Source organism: Ahaetulla prasina, chromosome 1 (assembly GCF_028640845.1).
Source record: "Ahaetulla prasina isolate Xishuangbanna chromosome 1, ASM2864084v1, whole genome shotgun sequence".
NCBI classification, from domain to species: Eukaryota; Metazoa; Chordata; class Lepidosauria; order Squamata; family Colubridae; genus Ahaetulla; species Ahaetulla prasina.
The window spans coordinates 62,230,194-62,257,857 of record NC_080539.1 but is presented as its reverse complement, the minus strand read 5'-3'; the positions used below and the strand labels follow the sequence as shown (position 1 = coordinate 62,257,857).

General features: G+C 36.4%; 1 protein-coding gene across 1 annotated transcript; it reads right to left on the bottom strand.

Annotated features, from left to right (window-relative positions):
- Positions 1–109: 109 nt before the first annotated feature.
- On the bottom strand, positions 110–24,483 carry LOC131189346 (calpain-2 catalytic subunit; the record flags this gene model as incomplete). Its single annotated transcript, XM_058165501.1, has 19 exons — positions 110–507; positions 2,371–2,429; positions 2,837–2,953; positions 3,407–3,485; positions 3,949–4,017; positions 6,111–6,175; positions 8,251–8,308; positions 8,453–8,518; positions 9,068–9,104; positions 10,984–11,195; positions 11,761–11,772; positions 13,988–14,157; positions 14,751–14,911; positions 15,511–15,585; positions 18,609–18,694; positions 19,247–19,330; positions 21,809–21,977; positions 22,940–23,073; positions 24,361–24,483. Coding segments are annotated over 19 exons (1,800 nt in total), but the record flags the coding sequence as incomplete, so codon positions are not given.
- Positions 24,484–27,664: the final 3,181 nt, after the last annotated feature.

The following is a 27,664-nucleotide window of genomic DNA, read 5'->3' as shown; positions in this document are numbered from 1 at the left end:
ACATTGCTAAATGTTTTTTAAAAAATCTTTTCCTGAAAAAGCTCAAAATTTGGAATTTATTTGAACAGTAGAGAAGAGAGAAAAGAGAAAAGGAAATCTGATCTGAGAGCATTATGAACGATCTTTTATTTGAATGGCAAAAGCATTCTTTACTGATGAATCAGATTTCAGTTGGTTAAGATAATCTGTGATACAAAGCTAATTTCTAATAGAAAATGCAGCCATTCCCAATACTCTTAGAAATAGAATGACAACTCCCAGAAATCTACCTTATGGCAAACCTGGAAGACTTTAAGCAAATACTATAGTATTACATAAAAAGTTATAGCTAATATATTGAGATTCTTTGGCAGTTGCTTTGTTTTTTTCAATACTCTCTCCTTTAGCAGCTTCACAATAAGTACAAGATGTATAGTAAGCCCTTGTTAAATATGTTCCATGTTTATTCCCAAGAGAACTTCTCGCCATTTTTTCATTGCTTTCTCATATGGTAGTAAAGCACAACCACTGTGGAAGAGAAAGAAAAACATGCTATAAGCATCCTGAAACAAATATATGGCAATTTAGATAAAATTTATGGTTTTTTTTTTCAAAAATAAAATTCTTCGTAGAAAAAGGCTTGAGTCAACTAAGCAAACCTGATACTCTTACAAATTCTAGACAAACTTGACTAGCATTACTTTACAGAGAGAATTAAGTACTTTTATGCCTGGATCTGTAGACAATACAATAGTCAGAAAACCTCTACATTTCATAAAAGCCCCAAATCCTACATACAAATTCCTCTGATTTATACTTACAAATGCTGACATTTTGCAGATTGTTAATTTTATACCATATGTTAGCAATCTCGCATAATGCTTTCCTACTAGCTAGACTAGAAGGACTGATGGGTTGAAGTTTTAAACATATATAGAGGATGCTAGGTTGCCTCCCCTTGATAGGTAACATCATAGTGTTAGTTTCTTAATCTATGAAAACATCTACGCTGGCTTGGGCATGTCATGAGAATGACTGATGATCAGATTCCGAAAGATCTCCTTTATGGAGAATTAATGCAGGGAAAGCGCCTCAGATGGAGACCACAGCTGCGATATAAGGATATCTGCAAGAGGGACCTAAAGGCCCTGGGAATGGACATTAACAACTGGGAAACCTTGACCTCCTATCGTTCAGCTTGGAGGCTAAAGACGCAGCATGGCCTTCTCCAATTCGAAGAGACATTTGTTCGGCAGGCTGAAGCAAAGAGGCAGTCCTGGAACCAGCGAAATCTGGGGGCTGGGCAGGGACAGAATGTATCTGCCCTCAGTGTGGAAGGGATCGCCACTCTCAAATTGGCCTTTTTAGCCACACTAGATGCCGTTTTAGGATCTCTTTCCAGAGCACGATACTATAGTCTTTTGAGACTGAAGGATGCCAATGCAATATAAAAACTCTGAACATGGCTCGGGAGGGAGCCTTAGTATATTTTTTGAGAGGCAGTAACTTTCTGGTACAAAATGTTTGAGGAATGCAGCTAATAGCTGCACAATTAAGTTGCTCTCCAGCTGATTTATATTATCTGCTTCATTCTTTGTCATCTACTCTTTTGTGTTCAAATAGAATATATATTTTGATACTACATAATGAATTACAGCATTTTAAAAGATCTACAATGTTCAGGGTAATGATATGTATTGGGTTATGCATATTTTCAAGTTAAATTAAGAATGCACAAGATATATCCATGCTATCTAATGCTGTCATTCTCTCCCCGAGTCTGCTGAAATGCTGCATTGTTCTATGAACAAGACTGTGCTTAATAGCAACCAGAAAGCAAATTCATGGTTCTGCTTTAGGGCTGCAGAGGGACCAAAACATTTTTTCATCAAGAAAAGTATGTGAAAGATTAATGAACTAGTTTGACTTATGGAGGATGGAGTGTAGTCCAGATACATGCAATGAGTTGTATATTAATATTTACTTAATATAATTAAAACCTCTAAGCATTATCAGTTTATGGAGTCTATGTAGGCAAGCACAGAAAAAACATGAGTTTTTATGAGTTTCTTCTGCTACAAGGCTTAATTATGGCAGTCTGCTCTCCGGAGGCATAGCCTGTCATACGTCAGCCACAGCTGCATGGAAACTGCTATCTTAGTATTTTTCAAAATTTCCTGTCCTGTGTTTTTAGTCCCTAGCAACTTCAATGAGCAAATAAAGAAATGTTGCATATCTATGAACTAGGTATTTAGTTAATAGAAGATTTCCAGTGCCTGATTTATAAACAATATGCATACTCAAGGTTGTTTTAAACCAGCAAACACAAAAAGGAGCTTTTCCTCCAAAGTGACTTTGTGTCATTAGATTTTGACAGGCTTGCTAACTTACAGTGTCAAGATTCAACTGTATTGTTCCTGTTTTCTCAGTATCCAGTTTCTTAAATATCTCTACAAGGGATAAAAAATGAGTGTGAATTAATAAAGTTCATCAGTTTCTCACAGGAAAGAAAAAAGCAGCAAAAACTATTTCATCAAGAGAAAAAAGGGAGAAAATTACTACTCTTAGCTATTAGACCTGCCCCTAAAAGTCTGTAATTAAACTAAGATGTGTAATTATGAGAATATAAAGCATTGTTCAATATCATAAATAATTACACCTTGTTAGTTAAAGCTAGGAAGTCAGTTTATTTATTTTCGCAAAGTGCTCTTTATATTTTAAGAATTGTGCATGCACTTTATTACTACAAATCTTGTTGTAAGGAAGCAGTTCATATTGCCTATCTGGAATTCAGTAAAGTTAAAAACTAAACAAAAGCATTATTTTAAGATCACCAGCCTAAATTAAAGATACTCACTGAACAAAGTCTCCAATCGAATCAAGCACCTAACAAAGTTATCAAAATCAATGATCAGCTGCTCATCAGCAAAACGGGCCACAACGACTTGATGCAATTGGCAATCCAATTTAAATCCTGAAATACAAACAAAAGTCCAATTGTTATAGAAGCAGCCTTGGTGCAGTTGAATACAAAGCAAGAAGGAGCTGCTGTAAAATGCTTTAAAACATTTTAATATATTAAGGTAAACATTCTGATCACATAAGCAGAAGCTTCAATATGGCTACAAACCATACCCAAGAATTGGAATTGTTTTTTCCAGCCTTATCCAATTAGGTGTCCTCCAATTGCGTGGATTATGCTTCCTGTCATTCTTAGGGCACCCACTGGCATGGTGGGAGGTTATGGAGGTGATAAACAAACAATCTGGAGGACATCTGGTTGAGGAAAATGGGCTACATTATTCTACCTATGGGGTATTGCAACTTTTCAGGACCACATCTGGAAGCAGCTACGATGAGGGAAGCTATAATGTATTGGGCCTTAATCATTAGTCTTTGGTAATCTCTACTTTTGATCTAAAAGTACCTGCTTGTTCCAAGGCTTTCCGCATCTCATAGGCGTTCATGGTTCCAGAATGATCTACATCCATATCCCGGTAAATTTTCTATAGAATGTAGAAAAAAAAGGACATTTTTTCCTATTAAAAATACTGCATTATCTAAAGGAAAAGAAAACATACGCAAATAGCCTCTTTAATTTCCTCATTATTCAGGCACATTTCTTCTCTTGATAAAATTAAAATAAGGGTTCTTTTTCTTCTGGAGAATCAATCTTGAGCCCTATAAGTTTGATGGAATATTTGAGTCAGTATTTCTCAACTCTGGCAGCTTGAAGATGTGTGGACTTCAACTCCCAGAATTCCCCAGCAAATGAACAAGCTGCACTTTCTACTATAAAAGCCAATGCTACTTAAGTTTCATGCACTCAGAGCAACAATGTATCTTGCTTGATATTAATGACACTATTGGTACCAAGAAACCGGTCCAAGCTACACGATCCAAGTTGCTAGAGTAGATTTTAAGCGATCAAAATTACCCACATTAGTTTATTTAAAGGTCCACTTTTACCTGGTATTTCTGGATCTTTGTCCAAAGTATGTGGAATTCTTTCAGCCCCAGTCTACCACTTCCATCAGTCTGCTTTGGTTAAAGAAATTTCCAATTTAAACAGAAAAAAAATCCCAAATTATCTCACTGTAGGTACAAGGGTGTTAAACTGGCAGCCCACGGCTGGATGCATCATGTGCAGACCATGCCCAGCCCAGCTCCACGAAGGGAAAAACGCTACATCACATGACAGCAATGTAACATCGCGAGTTTGACACCCGTGCTGTAGGAGCTTTCTTTGCTGTTTGTATTTGTGCATTGGCATTTTTGTATTTTGTATTTGTGTTTTTGCATCAAGTGTTCAGATTTGAAGTTACAACTATTTTTTACAACAGTCATTAAGGAAATTCATTTTCCCCAACAGGCATTTTTACCAGAAACTGGAAGTTAATGCCAGAAACCTGCAACAAATTGTAAATTACAGTCATATAACTGCGGGAAGCTGCAAATGATCTAGTTGCCAAGTGCCCAAAATGCAACCATATGGCTGTAGGGTGCATACAACTCTTAAGTCTGAAACAGTTTTCTAAGTAGCTCTGGGCAGGTCCATTGTAACTTCAAACAATAGTCAAGCAATCAATTGTAAGTCACGGACTACCTGAATACCTGTCTGGGGACTGTCGTGGTTGGGCTTGGTCTCTGGGTGTTATGTGAATTTCATTGTATGGATATAATGTGTATATACGTATAATGACAATAAACTTTATAAATATAAATAATGTAATTGATCTGTTTTGTCTTATATTATTGTTTCATTGCATGTTTACCCAACTTCATGTATATTCATAATGTTACAGAATGTCAATGGTTTAAAAAAAATCCTCCTAGGAGCATTAATCTAACATTTGACATTGGAGAAGGGCAGGGAGGGGGAAAAACAATTATAGTAAGGTAAAAATGTAAGAAAAAGGGGCTGTATGGATTTATGCTTGGAAAAGAAAAATTAAGTCAGCTTTTCCTAACTTGATACTTCCAGATTTGTTGAGACTGCAGATTCAAGAATTTCCAACGCTGACAGCCAAATCCTGCAAAAATAAATAAGCCTGGGCAATTATACATTTGTTTCAGGAAGATGCTTGCTTTCCCGAACAAAGCAAGTGGAGTAATTAGAGGCAGAAGATCTTGGGTAGCTGAGGTAGAATTGTAGGACCGAAAAATTGCAGGATAGGTGTGTGAAAGAACAATACAATTGAACTCCAGAAAGAATTTTGATTTTATTAGGTATGCCAAATTTGGGCTTCAAAAGTCCAGACCACTAATAGATGGTGGCCTGTTACAATTTTCTGTATTTTGTTACTGCCATCTAGTGATAATTTTTCAGCCCAAGTAGGGTTTGCCTGATTTAAACTTTATAGAATAGAATAGAATAGAATAGAATAGAATAGAATTTTATTGGCCAAGTGTGATTGGACACACAAGGAATTTGTCTTGGTGCATATGCTCTCAGTGTACATAAAAGAAAAGATACGTTCATCAAGGTACATATATGTGGTATAGGCAAAAATATTCTTTGCACATATGAATAAAGGCAGAGGTATAGTAACTAGTTACATCCTTCTCTGTTTATGAACATACAAAGAATGAATGAGGATCATATTGACATTCCGTATAGCTTAGCACTATTATTTTGTTTGTTTGGTAGATGTGTCCCCAGTCTCTTAGCCTAAGATCTCCTCCTAGCCTTGCTACCAAATGTTTTTTTTTAAATGTACATGCTAGCTACAGATATGTCACCCTTCAATTTAAATACTTATTACATGTACATCCTGCCATAATCTGAACTGAATCTTGGCGGGTCAAAGTGGAACATCCTGCTACTCAGTATGCCTTTTTCAGACAAACGCTTCCTGGTGAAATAAAACAGCTATGATTGGCATTTTCCCATCTATTTATCCAAGGGATGAGATGCAACATACAGCTATTATATACAGAAGAATTTAACTATGAGAAGGACACTCAAAAAATTAACCAGGACACTCAAAAAGTGCCCTATAAACTTTTGACCATTCTCTTACCAGGTTCAACTTCATCATACTGCTTTAATGACCATCCATAATTTTTATGCCCCACTTTTCCCTACTAGAGCCTTAAACAGAAAATGTACAACATACACTGAAGGATACATCTAATAGATCAACCATGATTTTGCATGTTTCAATGCTAAAGCCATCAGATTTAATATCTTGACCTGCAAAGAAAAACAGCAAGTTTGTTACACATAGAAATCTTACTAAGCCTTTAAAATCTTTCACTAGTCCTGCAATTATTCTATTCATCTAGTTCTATTTCATTTTTTTTAAAAGCTAATTTTAAGCACTGATAACTTCCTTCTCTTGCCCGTGCTGCAGGTTCTATTAGTCTTTTATTGCACTAATAAATTAACAGTCATTAAAGAATAAGGCTTTTTCAAGCCCAAAGTCATCTCCTTTGCTTGCAAAATTTTAAAACGTTTTCTTTCAGAAAGTTTAATGGCTCTGCTATATTAACTATGTTGCTTTTGTCTACATGTGATGTTTTGTTTTCAACTGGCCAAATTACATTTTAATGAGGTTTTAAAGCTTTTATGAATTATTATCTTTTCTTACAATATTTTACTACTGGAGCGTTTTAATAGTTGCTTTATTACCACTGAAGGCTTTGATTTTAGAAAGGTGGCTTGTAATATTTGAATGTACAATTCAATTAATGGCAGAGAAAAAAATTAATAAAGTTGCCACACCAAGAGAAGAGACCGTTTTAACAATATCACTTAAAATGCCTGAAAAAAGGAGCTTTTGCCTATAATCAAACAACAATAAAGTGTCAGATTATCTTCTTGTAAGGCGGGGTCCCCAAACTTGGCAGCTTTAAGACTTCTGGACTTCAACTCCCAGAATTCTCCAGCCAGCTATGCTGGCTATAGAATTCTGGAAGTTGAAGTCCACAAGTCTTAAAGCTGCCAAGTTTGAAGACCTCTGTTGTAAGGAGTACTTCACAATCAGTACCATGGCTGAGAAATTCTAGTCTACTATTATCTGTGATGCAAAAAAAGGACAATGACAAGATGGCAGCAAAAAATAGAGATATCTTTCACTCTACTCTTGCATTTAATGATTATCCAGACGTTTGCTTCTTAAGATATGATAAACCTAAGAAGTCTCGATTCTGATTTTCAATCCTTACAACTATGACAATGAGCCAAAAAAGTAACATACTCAGCAAGAAAGGGCAGACTCAGCTATAATTACTTCTGTGTGAAGCTGTACAAAGGACATTCGAGCATGAGGTTCAAATAACAGGGTAAGTTTGACAATCATCCAGTATTAAAATCAAAGGGAAAAAGAAGTAAATGCTTTGATTCATTGAATCAAATCCCATGGACATGCCGAACTTTGGAAATGCTTAGTGCTTCAAGAAAGGTACAAATAAATATTGAGTTTGCATATCCAGAAGGAACCAACATGTCCGACTTTTAGTGTCCCCCACGGACCATAGCACACCAGGCTCCCCTATCCTGCAGTGTCTCCCTGAGTCTGCCTAAATTCATGCCCATTGTGTTGATGACACTATCTAACCATCTCATCCTCTGCCATCCCTTTCTCTTTTTGCCTTCAATATTTCCCAATATCAGGGTCTTTTCCAATGAGTTCCCTCTTCTTATTTGATGGCCAAAGTATCTGAGCTTCAGCTTCAGTAACTGTCCTTCCAGAGAACAGTCAGGGTTGATTTCCTTAACATTGACTGATTATTTGATCTCCTTGTAGTCCAAGGACTCTCAAGTGTCCTCTCCAACACCACAATTTGAAAGCGTCAATTATTCGGCACTTAGCCTTCCTTATGATCCAGCTCTCACAGCCATACATTACTACTGGGAAAACCATGCATAGCCTGTCCAATTTATTTAGCTGGCTTCCTATGAAGATAAAATATCCTCAAAATTGAATTCTTTTTTCTCTCACAGAATTGATCCAAGGGCATAGGAATTGGGTATCTAATCAGGCCCACAGTTCACATTTTGGGATGCTCTGGATCGCCTTTGCTCTTAAGCATCTAAGCCTTTGCTCTTTGCATCTAAGGAGAAGCTGTTTCTGGCCTTGTGAACCCATTCATGACCACTGACAGCATGTTTTCAAACTAATTTTTCTCCAGCTTATTCATCCTCCTGATGAATTCTGGGGTTTCAGTCCAATAATACAGGGGTTAATGGGAATTACAGCACAGACTCTGTGGAGAACCCTCAGGCAGGGAAGGCTAAAGCAAGAAAGGGAAGAAGGAAATGCTTACGTTTTGCTAAGATTTTTTTCAGAATATTACACAGTTCAAAGGCTGAGATCTCAGCATCCTGGTAAAAGGTAAGATAAAGATAGCATTAAGAACATGTGTGTTAAATAGTTTCTTAAACTATTCACCAGTAGTATTTTAGACTTCAGTCTTAGATGACCCAGAGAGCTGTGTATTTTTCCCCAGGGAACATTCATTTACTTACCTCTCCAGCTAATTGTTTAAATAATTTCTTAAAATTGGGTTCAATTTCATCTTCAGTGAGTTCTTTCTGGAAAAAAAAGAATTGTCAAGGAAAGTGAAAGAAAAATTTAAAAGTGTCTGCTTATTGAAGTTGCTATTTCATAAAGAAGAAAATGTGTCTTAAATATATTTAGCATATCTTTTGGTTTGCCTCTGAGAATGCCTGTCCTCTAACATTGCTGTTTCTATGTCTTCTTGAAAGTTGAAAGTTTTATGTCACCTTTCACAATGTAATACTGCAGAATTAGCTTTTATAAGCCAGAGACTAATGTGGAGTCTTACTTGGTCAGTAAGTAACTGACCAAATCAAATGTTTTTTCTGAATCAATCAACATCCGGCTACTCTATCAGAAGCAAGTGTTTCTGCAGTTTGACCAATGTTCAGAGGTACAACAAACTTGAACACAAAATGTTCACAAAGGTGCCCATCCCACCTGATATACCAAATATACTGAGATATAAGTAGACAAGTCAAGAGATGTAAGACAACTCTCAGAATTCCCAGCCAGTATGACCAACTGGGAATTCTGGTTTATGCCACCTGACTCAAAACAAATATTCATATCAGCTAACATACCTCTTCAATATTGGCCTCAATTTCATCATCAACAACTCTACAAATAAACATAGTTAGATGAGTTAACACAAAAAAGATTATGATTGATTTTCAGATAGGAAGAGGAACATAACTACGGCAGGGTGAAGCTATGAATGCACCGAGCCACCTGTGGAAAAGTATTTTGAGAACTATCCACAGAAAAGGCACATACTTGTAACATTGCCATTTTTGATTATCTGGACAATCACACAGAAAAATCCTAAAACAATGTGTTTTTTTTAAAAAAAATTAAATGACAAAATAGAGAAAGAAATGAATGGATGAATATTCTTATACACAGCCATATGATTTGTGGCTTTCAGTGGACACAAGCATTTGTATTCAGATGACCTTACAGGATCTACAGTGTACAGAAATGATTACAAAAGCATCTCTTAAGCCTGAAGAACAGAGAAAGCACTAGAAAGAAGTTTAGTGCAACAGTCAGGAGACTCTATGTTGAGCCCCAGTCAAATTTATGGACTCTGTTTCTTGGCTTGGTCTACTTCAAAAGGCTAATATGCATACTCTGAGGAAGGGTGTCCCTAAATTTTGGGTGATAGATATATTTGGAATTTTGAAAGTATATTCGAGAGATGCCCTCAAATGTCAGCACACCAAGTCCCAGAGGTTGAACTAGTGAGACTGAGTGATTGATATATTTGGAATTTTAGAAGTATATTGCAGAGATGCCCTCAAATGTTGGACACCAAGTTCCAAAAGTTGAACTAGTGAGATTGACCACCTTCCCATCTCCTCCCTAGCTTCCCAGCATGCTTTCTACCACCTTTGCCTTTTTTCAGAGCAAGTGGACCTGAGCAAATGCACCACTGATTTATAGCCATGCCATATTTGACTTCTTCTAGGATCTCTGTGAGACCAATAACATTACTGGAGTACAGATCAAACTCAATGCTAATCTTTTGTCTCAAGCACGGTAGCTTCTATATTTCTGAATCTAAAAAAATAAATGAAACATACTAAAATATGAAAAAATATGTTAAATATAGCATTAAATAAAATTAGGCGAAACATCTGATTCAGCTGCTGGGGGGGTGAGCGGCTGACAGGACACAACAGAGCATTGTGAATATTGATGGGGATCCAGGTTCAAGTAAATATCAAATATTATTAAAAATAGGAAAAGCAGTCCAACATTTCTTGTTATAAGAGAAATAAATCAAATGTTAGCAGATGATGGTGTATTTTCTAATTTTGGAATACCTTCATTCCAAAAATGCATTAAGTGCCCATTTCAATGGCATTTTGGTACCAGTTTTTATATCTAGGCATTCTTGAGTATTTAATGCCTGTTATATTGAATACAGCTGTACCTGATGTTGCTTGTGGATGAATTGCTTTGTCTCTTAACAGTACTTTAATTAATCTTATGGTATTTTACTATTTGTGATATCATTCTCATTCACAGATTTTCATGAAGGGAAAGGACAAAATAATGCTTAGCATTTAAAAATATGTATTTCAATGAGAAGGAAGGCAGAGGATACAGATATAGTGGATCTTGGTTTAATTTTTTTTTTACTTTGTTTTTCTCATCTTCATTAGCTATCTTCATAATTGTTTTGGATTTGAGATCTCTGGTGATATTCTCTCTCGTTTCCAATTCACAACCAATATAAAAACAGGTATTGTAAGAAATTATAAAAAGTATGAGCCCTACAGAAGTAAAGTTAAATATAGGCTCATTGTTAGCTTTATGGCGATGGCTCGTTTCTGACACTGGCCTCAAGAATAGTTCTTTAGCTTCCCTTATAGACCTTCAGCTATGGCTTTCAATACCTCTGCTCTGTTTTCTTATTTCTCAGTATTTTCATATTCATGAATTCCACCAATATAAAAGACAGAAAAGATGGATTAGTGAATGTATGACATACTGCGAGTCAGCTTTTTTTTCAGAGAAAACCCTGAGACAGAAGTCCCCGTTCTTGTTGGGTTCAAAGGTGGATGGCACAATAATATACTCTCCTGGGGGAAGCTTGAATCGATTTAACACCTCCCGAAGATTGATGAATGTGTTGGATCGTTCCCTTGCTCGGTTTGTGAGAAAGTAGTTTTTGCTCAGATGGACCTTCTTTTGGGCAGAAGACTTCATGAAAGGAAAGGATAAAACGGAAATTATTATTCTTAAACTACCAGAATCCTACTCAGATGACTGTTAGTAGAACATCAGAAGATAAAGCTACATTCTATTAATTTGCATGACAGGGGGTTCTCCAGAGTATCTATATCTATAAAAATTCAAAAGCCAAGATAGCAGTCTCTATGGCTCTGTGTGTGGAAGGAACCATGATGGCAGTAAATTTACAGAGACTCCCACAAGTGCACTACAAACCAAAATTGGTGTTTTAAATGACTGATGCTTACTTTAACCACAGATAGTTTTTGAACAATGCCCAGGTTTTCAAAAATGAAAAGCCTCAACATTTCCCCCCACCTCAAACAATAGATCTCAACTTGCCCAGTTTGAATTTCTGTTATGGATAATTGTTTGCAAAAGCTTATGAAGAACAAAATTTCTTCAATTAAAACAGTACATTCAATTCTATAGCTTTAATATTGAGAGACCACCTTTTTAATGCAAGGTTTAATTAAAAATATCTGTAAATATTTGTAAATTTTTCTGTTTCACAAAAAAATAATACACTACATACCTGTTCAGGCACCTGTGGAAGAGCAAAAAGAAAAACAAATTATACACTTTTTATTAATAACACTGAACAATGATCCTTCTCAGGAAGTAGTTTCTTAACCACTGGTCTAACCTTATGGAATAGCCACCCTGTAGAATTAAGATATCTCTCAATCTCTAAAAGCTATTTCAGACCGAACTCTTCCACACAGCATATGTTGACTAATTACTTCTTGCCATTTCTTAATATCAACTGAACTGTTGCATTTTCGTGATCTAATACAGATTACAGTTTTAATTTTAATTATACTCAACATAGACATTTTTATTGGTTGTGAGTTTTTTACTAAATAACAGTAAACTGCTCTATTTACTGATCTGGAGGCATACAGTTTGAATAAAGAAAGGAATTCAAATTCAAATTTTACTAGAACAGTTTTTATTTATTTATTTCTTACTGGGCTCTATTCTATAGGGATCCCCAAATTCTTTGAGCCCACAAATGCATTTGGAATTTTGAAAAATACATCATAAAAAACACTTATGATTGACTACAAAGGATAAATAAAATGAAAAAGTTATTAAAAATGACTGTAAGAGATGGGGTATAAATCCCAAATATCTAATGGAGCATAACACACATTGATTTTACACAGGTAAAAATTTAAAAGATTGAGTCCAAGCAAATATGGATTCATCCCAAATTCTAGAATGTCCAAACTCATTTTATATAAAATTATTCCCTTTTCTGTTTCCCAAATCTGTTATTCTGTATCTCACATGCATGCAAGCCTCCAACTCTTAATTTATTTCTCCTCTCCATTTTCTTCTTCCTTCTCTCCCTAATTCTCCCCATGATCGGAAAAAGCCAGACATAGTTAAGCCATACCTCTCTCTGCTCAATGAAAGGAACTGGCCCAAGATCAGAGAAAAAGAAACCCACCCAATCTCATTTGTTTAGCTCCTGTGAGATTTCCCAAGTAGTAATCTAGCTCTTAGAATGGAAAAGATTCTCCACCCTTGTATAAATCATCATTTTATTCAACTGTTTTAATGAACTGCACACTTATGGTAAAAAAAGAGGTGTTGTATAATTCATTTGTGAGGATTACATGAATCTTTAACGTTGCAATTCATTTATAAGATATTCCTGAAAGTGTCAGTTCTGTAGCTAGGAAGAAGTGATCCATTATCTTTATCTCAAGATTTGGTTTAACAGAAAAAAAAAGAGCCTGCCTCATAGATTGCAAAGCCAATTGTGTGCATATCCTCTCCCATCTTCCTCTGCTTCCGACGGTGTTTCTGAATCAAACCAACCAAGAAGGTACAACCTCTTTCTGGGTCATCTGGATCCTCATCTTCTTCCTCAAGTTTAATCAAATATTGTGGATTCATCCAAAATGTATCTGAATAAAAGAAAGGAATTCAAATTCAAATTTTACTAGAACAGTTTTTATTTATTTATTTCTTACTGGGCTCTATTCTATAGGGATCCCCAAATTCTTTGAGCCCACAAATGCATTTGGAATTTTGAAAAATACATCATAAAAAACACTTATGATTGACTACAAAGGATAAATAAAATGAAAAAGTTATTAAAAATGACTGTAAGAGATGGGGTATAAATCCCAAATATCTAATGGAGCATAACACACATTGATTTTACACAGGTAAAAATTTAAAAGATTGAGTCCAAGCAAATATGGATTCATCCCAAATTCTAGAATGTCCGAACTCATTTTATATAAAATTATTCCCTTTTCTGTTTCCCAAATCTGTTATTCTGTATCTCACATGCATGCAAGCCTCCAACTCTTAATTTATTTCTCCTCCATTTTCTTCTTCCTTCTCTCCCTAATTCTCCCCATGATCGGAAAAAGCCAGACATAGTTAAGCCATACCTCTCTCTGCTCAATGAAAGGAACTGGCCCAAGATCAGAGAAAAAGAAACCCACCCAATCTCATTTGTTTAGCTCCTGTGAGATTTCCCAAGTAGTAATCTAGCTCTTAGAATGGAAAAGATTCTCCACCCTTGTATAAATCATCATTTTATTCAACTGTTTTAATGAACTGCACACTTATGGTAAAAAAAGAGGTGTTGTATAATTCATTTGTGAGGATTACATGAATCTTTAACGTTGCAATTCATTTATAAGATATTCCTGAAAGTGTCAGTTCTGTAGCTAGGAAGAAGTGATCCATTATCTTTATCTCAAGATTTGGTTTAACAGAAAAAAAAAAGAGCCTGCCTCATAGATTGCAAAGCCAATTGTGTGCATATCCTCTCCCATCTTCCTCTGCTTCCGACGGTGTTTCTGAATCAAACCAACCAAGAAGGTACAACCTCTTTCTGGGTCATCTGGATCCTCATCTTCTTCCTCAAGTTTAATCAAATATTGTGGATTCATCCAAAATGTATCTGAATAAAAGAAAGGAGGTCACTAAAATTATGCCCAGGCTATACTGATCTTCATAGGAATTGTGACTTGGAAAGATGCAGCCCTACAGATTTTAGAGTGGTGTGCTCATTTTAAGAGTACTTATAAAAGTAAACCTAGAACCAAACTTTAGAATGATTTTCTCCTAGATGAAGGATGTAGTAGGTATCTTCTTTTAAACAGTTAAATTCTAGTGGAAGTTGTAAATGGAATTAGTGTTTGACATTGGACTATAAATAAATGTTGACTGATTGAATGGAAGTAATTATAAACTAAATTCCTATAAATCCCAGGGTTTGTTTTTCCTTTTTTCAAAACAATCTCAGCAAAAAAAATATTTAACTGATAGACCTGTGCCCATATGTGACATGATATTAAAACTACCCATAATTAGGAATGGATTTATTGGCCATAAAGCACCCATTCCAGGCCTGTCATAATTTCAAACAGTAGTTAGGCAACTGTTCTAAGTTAAAGACTACCTCTAGGCAATTCTATTATTCATAGATTATTAGGAAATTACAACAGAACAGATATGGATATGAAGGCAAATAGAGGCTGAAAAATGACTTACTAGGATAATTTCGGCATCCACCAGCTGTGGAACCTTTTCTCCAGTTTCCATCCATCAAGTTCAACTTCCATTTTTTATATTTGTCAGCGGCCAGAGTGTCTGGAGTCAAATTACAGATCTCAAGACGGGAATAATGCCTCAGGAAATCACTAAATGACATCCTGTGGAGTAATGCCATAAATACCATACTTAGAAAAGGCATTTCAGACAAGCTTTTTCCCTTCTGCTGTCGCAGCTTCAAAGAAAACCAAGAGCAATCATTGGTCACTATGACAGCAAGCCTCCTTGACAAGTTAACTTGTCACAGCATCATGCCTCAAGATATGTCAGATTTCAATTCCATATTTTTTTTCTATCCACATTGACTGGGAATTCTAAGAGCTGAAATCCAAAGTTATCTAGAGGGCAAACGATTGAGGAAAATTGAATTACTGTCTAGCAATAGAACCGCAATGTAACGGACAGTTATTTCCCACCCTCCCCATCATTGAAATGAAACATTTCTTCTACAAATTTTCTTCTGATTCTATAGCCCCCAATTAGTGATATGGACCAGAACTTAATATTCTTATTTCCATCTGTCTAATATATCCATTACAATTTGATGAAATATAGTGATCTAGTGATCTGACAACTTATTTAAGCATTAAAGGTAAAGGTAAAGGTAAAGGTTCCCCTCGCGCATACGTGCTAGTCGTTGCCGACAAACAGATTATATACCGTCCTTCTTTCCCAATTCCCAGGAAGTCACCAGACATACCAAAATTCTCCATCTTCATGCTGTCTGGTCAATCTCTCTTTCACTTCTGGATCAATACCATTCCAGTTTGGGCACCTAAATATAGGAAACCAACATTATTTGAAGTTTTAGACCCAGAATTATGGCTAATGATTGTATTAACTTGGTGGGCCTCAACAACTTGGCTCAAGAAAATTCAATCTCATAATGTTTGCATTTGCTGGCACAATCTTTTTTTTTTTTTTGTCACAACGGTATACACAAACATTGTCATCAATAAAACAACATATCTTGAAGAAAATATATATATATATAAGTAAAAAAATATGCATCAACTATATTAATTTGATATAATGAAGGGAACAATAGGACAGGAACGGTAGGCACTTTTGTGCTCTTATGCACGCCCCTTATAGTCCTCTTAGGAATGGGGTGAGGTCAATAGTAGACAGTTTTTGGTTGAAGATTTTGGGATATTCCAGAGTGGAATGGGACAACTTGCCACTGTCAACTTGTCCTGGCCAATTCGCCGCGGCCAACTCACCATGGCCAACTCACTGCAGGACAACTCACTATGTCCAACTCGCCACGGGACAACTCACTGTATAAAAATTACTTTAATTTTTGTCATTCACATTTTATTTTGTCCCTCATTTGGCATCCTTTCTTTAATGATTCTATCTGACTACTTCTTCGATATTAGTGTAATTCTTGTCCCGCAGCAAGTTGTCTACAGTGAGTTGTCCATGGCAGTGGTGGGTTTCAAAATTTTTTACTACTGGTTCTATGGGTGTGGCTTGGTGGGCGTGGCATGGCTTGGTGGGTATGGCTTGGTGGGCATGGCAGGGGAAGGATACTGCAAAATCTCCATTCCCTCCCCAATCCAGGGGAAGGTTACTGCAAAATCCCCATTTCCTCCCAATCAGCTGGGACTTGGGAGGCAGAGAATAGATGGGGGTGGGGCCAGTCAGAATTTTTACTACCGGTTCTCCGAACTACTCAAAATTTCTGCTACCGGTTCTCCAGAACTGGTCAGAACCTGCTGAAACCTACCTCTGGTCCATGGTGAGTTGGCCATGGCAAGTTGGCTTTGGCAAGTTCACTGTGGCAAGCTGTTGCCGACCTTGGCCAGACAACAGCCATTTTTACAAAAAGCAATGGTGCTTATTTTATTATCACTAGAAAAGTTAATAAGCCACCACAGACAGACTTATCTAATATTTTTCAGTCCTCAGTTCAGTCAGAGGAGGATGAAAAATTAAATCATTAGAGGAAGGGACTTGCCAGATTCAACCTTTCAATATTATCCTTTTCTTCCATTTTTGGATGATATTGGGGATGAGGGACATTAATTTCATGCAAAATAACTCAGGGATACTTTACTTAAAAATTGCCCTCTGTAACAGCTGTAACAGAACACTGGGTTTTCATGACATATTAATTCCACAAATGCCCAGTTATATTTATCATTTTAGATTATCGTAATGGTTATTATAGCTTTTTTTTGTTTTGAAAGATATAACTAAAATTGACTTGTTAAATTAATCTTAGAGATCAGTAACAAGACATAAGAGCAAATAAACCTGAAATATTATATGTACAGTAAAATGCACATGTCCGTAGTATAGTTCTACACGTATATTATTCACAATCTGGAAAAATACAAAAGCTATATATAATAGCTAATATACAAAAGGTCTAGAAATAAAACAGAAAAAGGAAGATATAGAAAATATGTGTATTTAGCAGTAAAATAAAAAGGTGCATGTTGACCAAAGGAGAACAGGAAATATTTAATTCACCCCCTTTTCTGAAAATGAGAATTTATTTTAAATTATAAATCCATGGCTTGAAAAAAAACCTTAGCTAAATAGGGAAATAGAAACAGGAAGTTATCATAGGGCCATCTTGACCAAGGAAAGATAAAAATAAAAGTTACGTTTTTATATGTCAGTGAAAGAGTAATTTGTCCATAATGAAAAAGTTAGATTTGATGTCCTTCTGTTTGACAATCTTGCCTTGAGATTTCAATTGATTATTTAAAATGAATAACACTAATCTGAAAATGGAAAAACAAGAATGCTTGAAAATTGACAGTTTATTTTTGTAAAAATAAGCTAGAGATTTATTAAAGAATACTGTTTCCCTCAGTCTAATGAACTATAGACAGTACATCTAATAAAGACCAGGTCACTCAACTCATCTAGGTGTCTCCTTCTATTTGACATCTAAGACAAGGGGATATCTTGCCGTTGTTTCTCTTCAGAAAGTTTAATATTCACAGTTGAGTTTTGCACAATACAGGTAGTCCTCAACTTTCAACAGTTCATTTAGTGACTGTTCAAAGTTACAACATCACTGAAAACAGTAACTTAAGACCATTTTATAGCCATTGCAGTCTCCCAATGGTGATGTGATCAAAATTCAGGTAGTTGGTAATTAACTCATATTTATGACGGTTGCAGTGTCCTGGGATCATGTGTTCAGTTTTTGAGACCTTCTGACAAGCAAAGTCAATGGGGAAGCCACATTCACTTCACAACCCTGTTGCTAACTTAGCAACTGCAGTGATTAATTTAACAACTGTGCCAAGAAAAATTGTAAAATGGGGCAAAATTCACTTAACAAATGTCTTGCTTAGCAACATAAATTTGGGGCTCAATACTTTATGTACCTGCTGATGCACCAAATTAACTACATTCCCTTACCCACTCACCCACCCTTCACTAAAGCCAACAGAAATTTCTTATAACTTTGGCAGGTGATGGAAGGAGCAACTAGACAGACAGTTCATAATGCAGAAATGCTTAGGCTGTAGGAGGAGCAGCTATGATTGGAAAGTAAAAGAGCATATTTCTCTCATTGCTAGCTGCAGGGGGCTGATATTAAAACTGAAGAAATCTATAACTTTTTATGAATGAGGATTATGTACCTATCAAAAGAGAAGATATCTCATTAAAGTGCTACAGAAAACACAAGGAATTTGGGTCAATAGTTTCCAACATGCTTTCAAGGAAACCAACTATTTGAAGTTTAGTAATTCATGATGCAAAATGTCATGTGAAACATTTGCTCACACTGGACAGCAAATAGCTGTGGCCTTCAAGTTTAACACTCACTTATCATTCCATTTTCCAGTCCATTCAACTTCTCCCCAGGGATTTCGGATCCGGATCAGCTTCTGAATGCTGCCTCGGAAATTCACCTGATAGGGCCAAAAGGGAAAAAAATTCAGTTAATAATAGATACCTGTTTATATACAATATATATCATATATACCTTTATGACAGTGAAATAAATTGCTCTCTAGTGGGAGAGGGGGCAGTTATAGTTTCTCATGCAATTATTGGCAAAGAAGCTAAATGTAAAGTGGCTTGTTTACTGGTAGTGTGTGCATAGGCATTCATAATACATGAATCACAGTGTTATTACACAAATAATACAATACAATAATACTGTGTAAGACAACATCATGATGCAAATTACACAAACGATATAAAAATATCTTCAGGTTGAATGAAGCAACTGACTGATATGAATCCATGCAGCCACAAGAGAGAAAAACACTCAACCATCTCACAGAACAACCATTTGAACAAAGGAAATATCAGAGAACTAGTCACAAAATTGGTTCATGGGAATATCTATACCGTACTCTGTAACCACCATATTCTTTGGAATAGCCCCCATCCTGAGATTCAAGTATGAATCAAGTATGTAATACTCATTTTCCCCTTTTCCAAAATGAAGATGTTACCTCTTCAGCCCCTGTGACAGAGTACGCATGTCCTTTGACCAGCTTCTGGGTTGTGACTGCCTCGGTCTCAGCAGCACTTGTGATCTAGAAACATGAAGAAGTTAAGTTCTACCTATCTCTAGAAAACTAAGACAGCAATAAGACAGATCTTAATTGGATAATGCTATGGGTACAGAATCAACTAGAAAAAGGTTTAGCTTTACAATAGCTAGTAATCCTGATAAGTGATGGGGATGTCTGGGTCAGAAGCAGAAATAGGTTGCCACACCATGCTAACCCATAATGTGGTTTGTTGGTTGGATTGGTTTGTTGGTTGGTTGGTTTGATTGACTGGTTGGTTAGATTAAGATACTGTAAGGACTCACTATTTGGTTTTATAAACACGAGACTGTTTGGTAAATTATGATAAAATTATGATTAAAATTATGATTGGTAAATTATGATTAAAATGTTTTAGCACAACATCAGACTAGGCATGGTGGTACAGGTAGTTTTCACTTAATAACCAATCATGAAGAGACAGTTTGAAGAAGTTATGACAGCACTGAACAAATGATAGTTACGCCAGTTCGCCTAAGTTTAGGCTACTGCAGCACTCCTGCAATCATGTGAACAAAATTCAGAAGTTTGGCAGGCCGCCTGCACTTAAAACCTCAGGAGCACTTAAACTCCCCCCACCCATCTATTTCCTCCCCACCCCCATCTCTGTCTTTTTGGCCATCTGCCACCCTTAATGTTTGTCATTGTTTGAAAAAAGTCCCCTTTCAGGAATAGAGCCATTTGTATATTTTATTAAAACTTTATTGGAGAGGGGCCAGCCTATTAGTTTCAAGCCTGAAACTCATGCAATTAGCATTAACTTTGGCAGCAAGAAAACAACCATCCTATTTTCCTTCCTATTTGTTGAGACAAAAGATATTGAACAGGATGTTTTAATTGGAGTGAGGGAAATTTCCAAATCATCTCCTATTTGGAATGAAACTACATGTGATGGTACTACCCAAGAGGCTTTTAATATGTATCTGCTCTAATCACATGGACAGCCAGAAGGGCCACAACAATTGAGCAAAGAGAAACTCTCATCAGCCAGCCAATTCTTTCCCTGTGTCACAGTTGGCTCATGCCCTAGGTTATTTTCCAAAACTTGGTTTCAGTTCTAAAAAACATCTTTCCTAGTAGGAAAGTTGCTGCGAGTAGTATGTGGGTAGAAAATGTGGCCCAGAGTTGGTGAGGATTCAGCATTGTTCTCATGTTTTGTATTCCTCCTACATTTTAAAATGAAACTCTGGTAAAGTTTACATGTGATGGGTAACTCCCTATTTAGAGACAGGTTTTCAGTTCTGACATTAACACAGCTGTAAACGTTGGCAGCTGAATTAAAGCAGTCACTGGCTGGGTTCATACATAATCGCAATATGTTGGTGAACCCAGCAAGTATGGTTTGTAAACCATGATTTAGAACTTAGCATATTGTATGAATTTTCTTAGCTTACTTTACAGTTATAATAAAATTTAAGAGAATAAAGGGGCTTATTGGGCAACATCAGAGACAATGCTAGAGATGTATACATAGACAATAAATAATTCCTTAGTATTTGCCCTTAATATTGAGGAAGTCTCCTGAATAGTCTAAACTGTACCATTTGGTCTGGTTCTGGAGGCAATTACTGTATGCTGAAAAATCCAAGTGAACAGTCATCATTGCCACTTTAGTATATAGGAAAACCTTGCAGAGAATATCTATATATGCTTCACATCTTACAAAAAGCCAGGATTGGCAGGAGAGACCACAGTTATATGTAGAACTCATCAAAAGACCTCTTTTGCATTATCTCAGATAATTTTCTGCCATAATTTTCTGTCAGGGTTTCCTAATCTGTTTGGATTCAGAGTGCTTGCAAAAGGGCAAAAGAAAATCTGAAAGCTCATATCAGAAAGATTGAATACCGGCAGGGGAACAGTTTAACAATATTCCCGATTTGAAGTATTTTAATGTTTGCTTAGAATCTGAGCAAACATCTGAGTCAGTTGCTTTACTTTACTGTATATCTGCTTCTTATCAGTTAAGCTGGTTGCCCAGAAATTAAAATGGCACACTTTTTACTTTCAAAATTTTCAGTAAAGATTTCCAGGCATGTTGCCTACTTCTGGTCAATTACTGTAGCTATTAGAAGGTTTGAGGCTTAGTGTTTAGAAGATCTCCAGATGCAGGAAGATACCTAGAGCAGCAGCTAATTCCTCATCTGCAGCCTTCATCGACCCATATATTTGCTACAAGAAAGACTAAGCAACATAGGAATGATAGTGGAAGATATAGCACTTTCATGCTTCTAGCACAACTCATTTGGCTTTTTCTTGCTCCTTACTAGACAAAGCTGGTCCACTTCAAAGCTGTACCTCCATTCTTAAAGAAGGGAAGAATTATGGATTTTCCAGCTTTTGGATATGATTTCTGTTCTAACAAGAAAGTTGAAATTCTGCGCTATCATGACATTATCAATTACATCAGTCAAACAATTCATTTGCATTCAAAAGAACTTGGAGATTATGGTATTAACTTACATCAATAGAACACCCAAGGAGAGAACCTTTCTGAAGAGCTTTCTGGATTATTTTGAACAGGTTTGGTGGTGCTTTCTGCAGCTCATACCACTCTGCAATTCCACCAGTAAAGTCTTCAAAGCCCTCAGTAGTGCTTCCTCCTGAAAGACCTTCATAAGAACCATTCACCCTGTGAAAGATACAACCCAAACTTTTAATATTTAATAACTCTGTCTTTGGAAATCCACTCTTAACAGAGATGGAACTCCATTCTTAGATGTCTACACCAGGTAATTGTTATCACAAATGATAGAGAATTGGGAACCATATTTTGGTTCATATATTAATCCAGAAAATACAAATTAACAAGGAGAAAATTCTTTCTCCTTCCTTCCTTCCTTCCTTCCTTCCTTCCTTCCTTCCTTCCTTCCTTCCTTCCTTCCCTTTCCTTCCTTCCTTTGCAACTCACAGATACAAAGAAACCACATACAAAATAAAATTATTCAACAATTATCCTCTTCCTGCAGCTATTATTAAAAACAACAGAAAAACACATTTTGGAAAAGGATTGCCATACTGCATTTAATTTTCTTTCTCTTTTTCTTTCTTTTATCCAGACATGCTTACCTACCTGTGTCTATAAGTCAAGGGAAAATATTAATGGATATTAATAGATACTGAATACATTGCTTTTATTACTATCTTAAAATGTGTTATTAAAATGTACTATCAAAATGTTAGCAGGAGAAACAATAGAAAGCTACCAAAACATTAAAGGAGAGGAGAGTTTAGAAATGTAATTGTGTGTGCAAGGATCTTCTTAATAGTTCTGTTAGAACAAATTTCTAGGTTCTGAATTCTTTCATTCTAAGTTTATTTTCAGTCAGGTTCAAGCTACAAGATTTGGGGTTGAAACATATTGAATAGTTCTTCAGAGTCATGTCCACCATATCATACCCTAGCTTTGTGTTTCACTTATGGGAAACAAATTATAGATAAAATTATAGATAAAACAATGCTGTTTTATCTATAACAGTTGTTTGTGTATACTGTTGTGACAAAAATAAATAAATAAATAAAAATCCAGTATAAAACAAGAGAAGATTTCTAAAGTTTGCATAAAGCAGCAGAATGTTCTTAATCTTCACTTACTTGGCATAGGCCTTCTCCAGTAGGGCACTCCAGAATTCATTTCTCTCTGCTGAGTGAACAAAAAGTAGCTCTCCATTTTTGGTTGGCAATCGATCATCAACAACAACATCTGTCCACTCTCCATACTGCCAGAACTGAAAGGGGAAATAAAGCAATCCAATCATGGCCCAATGACATGAGCTATAGTCATGCTTTAAGGTCTACAATGCTGGATGGAAATTCTGGAGGCTGGGAAGACAGCTTTGGTAAGGAATATGGTTTTATTCAAGAACAATTGGAATATATCACTACAGAACTGTGGAGCTCGAAAGAACTACAAGCATCATCTAATTACCGTATTTTTCGGAGTATAAAACACACCTTGTCCCCCCACTAAAAGGGGGTGAAAATTTGGGTGCATCTTATACAATGAATGTAGCCCCGCCCACCCACTGGCCCCCACCCCATGGCCTCTGCCTCCCAGCAATTTACCTCCTTAAAGCAAGCAGCAAGAAGAAACAGCCATTTCAGCTTCAGCACAGCCTAATTAGCACAAATTGATTGTCCCTTGGATCAGTCTCCCGACTCTCAGCTGTTTCAGGCTGCACTGATTGCCATTGCCTATTGCTGCATGCGCCTCTGCTGCTTGCTACAAGGAGGTAAATTGCTGGGAGCAGATTTTTTTTTCTGGTGCTAATCAAGCTATGATGAAAATGAAAATGAAAGTAAAGCAGGCTGTTTGCTGCAACAAGGCAAAATTGCTGGGACACAGAGGCAGATTTCTTTTTCTTGCTTTCCTCACCAAAAAAGGTAGGTGCGTCTTATAGTCCGAAGTGTCTTATACGCCGAAAAATATGGTAAGCCATTCATGAGATGTGGCTGTCCATGCTTTTCTTAAAACCTCCAGATAGAGTACCCACATCCTCTCATAACTATTCTACTGTTGACAGATTTTACCATGTATGCTTTTCTTTATGCTTGTTATTACTACAATTACTATGTGTATATTAAGAAAGTGATTTTAGTTATCAAATCTGAATTAATTTCATTTATATTATACTACTCCAAAACTTCAAACCAGTTTTGCTGATCAATAGCATGGCTCCAGCTCATGTCACTCACCCTGACTAAATATCTATACATACATATCTATCATTCTAGTTCTGCTTAGGCTACATTTTGCAAAACATTATATTGATGTATAGTTTTACCACATTTTTTAGAGTTTTACCTTCCTCTTCCACCTCATATCTTCAACATTTCCAGAAAATTTATATTTCATCGGTATTTGTAAGTGGAGAATTACTTGAAAAGCACTGCTAAGGAAGTGTTATGAAAGCACCATGACCTTCCTGGGGACAAATTATATCTAGCCCTTTCTGTTCTTCCCATAAACTTTGCTCCAGTGAGAAAGCAGAAAAGTAGAAAAGACTCCTTGATACCTGGAAGTGGAAGATTCCTGCATAACTGTCTTGGAAACTTTGATCTCTGGGAACCACCCGAGCCAAAATTTCTTCATTCAAAGTGAGAGAAGCAATGGCTGCTAGAAGCCAACAGTCTCCTAAAAAACCAAAAATCAAAAATCAAAATCAAATGCTACTTAAAGGCAGAGAACAAAATTTAGCACATTTGAATCTCACTGACCAATCCAGATCAATCATTTCATTTAAGATAGAAGATACCAAAATAGAATATAATGGTTGATTTGCAGATCAACAGGGTATGGCAACATGAGCTGCCCAAATTGTATATAACAGAAATGTACAGTCTGGAACGATTCTGAGTACATTTTTGTTCAGAGGGACAATGAGCCCCATTCAGTTCCTGTAGTCAAAAACAAATAATGCTTCAATTCTACGTCTTTTCCCCTTTATTCCATTGTTATACATTGGGATTTCCAGCTGATTCTTGTTCTACCAATGCCAGATAAAGATTGCCACTGCTATGTGTGTGAAAACAAACAGTATATCCAAAATATGCTCGACCAGGGTTGAACAGGAAAAGCTTCAGAAATATATATCCCCAAATTGAAAACAGCAGACACCTCACTCCCACCCTTCATTCCTAAAATTACCTATCGGTGGTTGTGCAGACAACAACAGTCCCAAAGGAAACCAACATCATTTATAGCTAATCCAGCAACATTCTAGTTCCCCATCCCACTCAATGCAATTCTACTTTGATCTTTGATAACAGGCTTCTTTGATTTTATGCTTAATGCAAGCTGATCATCATGGCAGACACTGAATGTTGGTTGTGCTTCAGAGGTTGGAACACTCTGTATCCAGAAATAAACAAGTAACAATATTGATTTGTTTTCACAACAAAATTCTCCTCTTGTAAAGACATCTTTAAGAATAACTACAGTAACAATTTTGCCTGGAATAACTAACAATTTTCAAGTTCCAGTTTGGATAACATTTTGCCTCATACCTGGGGCACAGGCAGTAAACAGTGAGTTAAAATGAATATAATATTACTTTAGGATCATAGAATAAACCAATTCATCATTTTTACACTAGCACAAATGCCCTCATTAAAATGTGGACATGTTATACAAAGACCCTGAGAAAGGTGCAAACAGAGAAAGTAAATAGAAAAAGAGGTTAATGTAGGTGAAGGTTTGGCAGAACCTGGGAGTGGAGTCAAAAGAGGAATTGTCTTAAAATCTCTATGTAGAAACAACCCACCCACCCCCCTTTGAATTATGTTAACCCTTATCTAACATCAAAATAGCGGTTAGTTGAGTAGATTTCTGGTCATAGGCATGAGCAATAAATCAGTTTAGTTGGAACTTCATGTGTGGTCCTGGTCTTGTATAACCAGCAATAAGATTGATGGATACAATTACAATGGCAATGAGTGCACCTTAGAAGATGTCAAAGACCAGGTTGAGAAAGTATATCTAAGTGGTTGCTGAGAGTCAACATTGACTTGATGGTACATAATTAATCTACTTTAATATAGATTCTGTCCTCAAAAACAGTTTTATACGTTTCATCTCCTTGCCCATATCTGATGATGATGTTATCTGTTCTGTTCAGTTGAGTCTGACTCCTGACGATTTTATGGGCCAGGTCTCTCCACATCTTCTGATCTTGCACTATTTCTTTCAGTTTTTCTATGCTCTGTCAGATATCAGCTTTGATAGTGTCCAGCCATTGTGTTTTTTGATGGCCAGGTTTTCTTTTACCACTAACTCTTCCAAACATAATTGCTTTCTCTAGTGAATTCCCCCACATTACATGGCCAAAGTAAGTGGCCATGGTGGGGCCGTGGTGGCTCAGGCTGTAAGATAGCCTGTTATTAAAACACAGCAGCCTGCAATTACTGCAGGCTCGAATCCCACCAGGCCCAAGGTTGACTCAGCCTTCCATCCTTTATAAGGTAGGTAAAATGAGGACCCAGATTGTTGGGGGGGGCAATAAGTTGACTTTGTAAATATACAAATAGAATGAGACTATTGCCTTACACACTGTAAGCCGCCCTGAGTCTTCGGAGAAGGGCGGGATATAAATGTAAAAAAAAAAAAAAGTGAGACACAGTTTTGTGATTTTGCTTTCTAGTATTATGCACTCCAGTACCTGCTTGTTAGTCACTGCTCACATTTAGATGTAGTAAATCAAGACTTGATTCCATAAACAGGAGGGAACAGTCTACCTAAAGAGACATCCTGAATCACTATTTAAAGCAAAGCTGTAGGGCCAGGAAATGAAATGTGCTCAATTGGACTCACATTTTACTAGAATCCCAGAGTTAAAGATGGTAGCGAGACCAAATGATGACCAAATGAGAAGCTGCATCACATTATTGTGACAAGCTCCAATAGTTGGCTAAAGAAAAATCCAAGAATAATACAGATTTCAGAAAAGTGTCTTTAATACTAGCCAGGGATAAAAACAACCTTGAAGACTGTTCAAGATTTGGTAAATTCCCAGGCAAGCAAAACAATTAAGGCAAAGGCTCTTTGAAACATTTCCTTCCCGTTGACCCATCTCCTGAACCCATTGAAATCCTCCTCCTCCTCCATCTGATTCTCAGAGTGTCTCACAGTTTCCTATTGCTTAGCTCTCCTTAAAAATGGAAATAACAATCAGCTTGTGTTCTGGCTAAGGTTCCTGCTGATACTCCAGGAACATTTGGAGAATAAGGGCACCTAAATAAATGGCTAAGTTGCTGCCAGTATGTTGTTGGTGCAACATTTCTGTTTATCCATATTCCCTTGTGTTCCCATTTGATTTCTTGGCTAGAAGCTCTTAATCTGGATTAGCACAATTTATCTTAGATGTGTTTCTGCTTTGTCTTCCTTTGCCATGCCTTCTGGTCAGCTATTCAGTCTCTCTGGGAGGATATAACAGGGAATTTGGCCAAAATATTCAGTGATATTTGGAAATGGGAAATACTTAACTCAATTATATAGATTATTGGTACTACTTATTTATTTATTCTCTGCTGCTGCAATCAAATGACATTTGTACTAATTTTTTTAGCAAGGTCCATATATTTCTTATGGCACTAATGAAAAGAACCAAAAGATAATGGTAAATTAACCTAAGATTTTTTTTTTAATTTCAGCATTATTTTCTTGGTGATATTTCTATGAAAAAGAACTAGATCTTTCTACAATATTCTTTTTCCAGCCATTATCATAGCAGCAAACACTCTGAAGCGATGGGGTGTATCTCCCAGGTAATATCACATGAATCAAGGTTTAATGTCCAGGTAATCTAGTGTAGGTAATCAAAA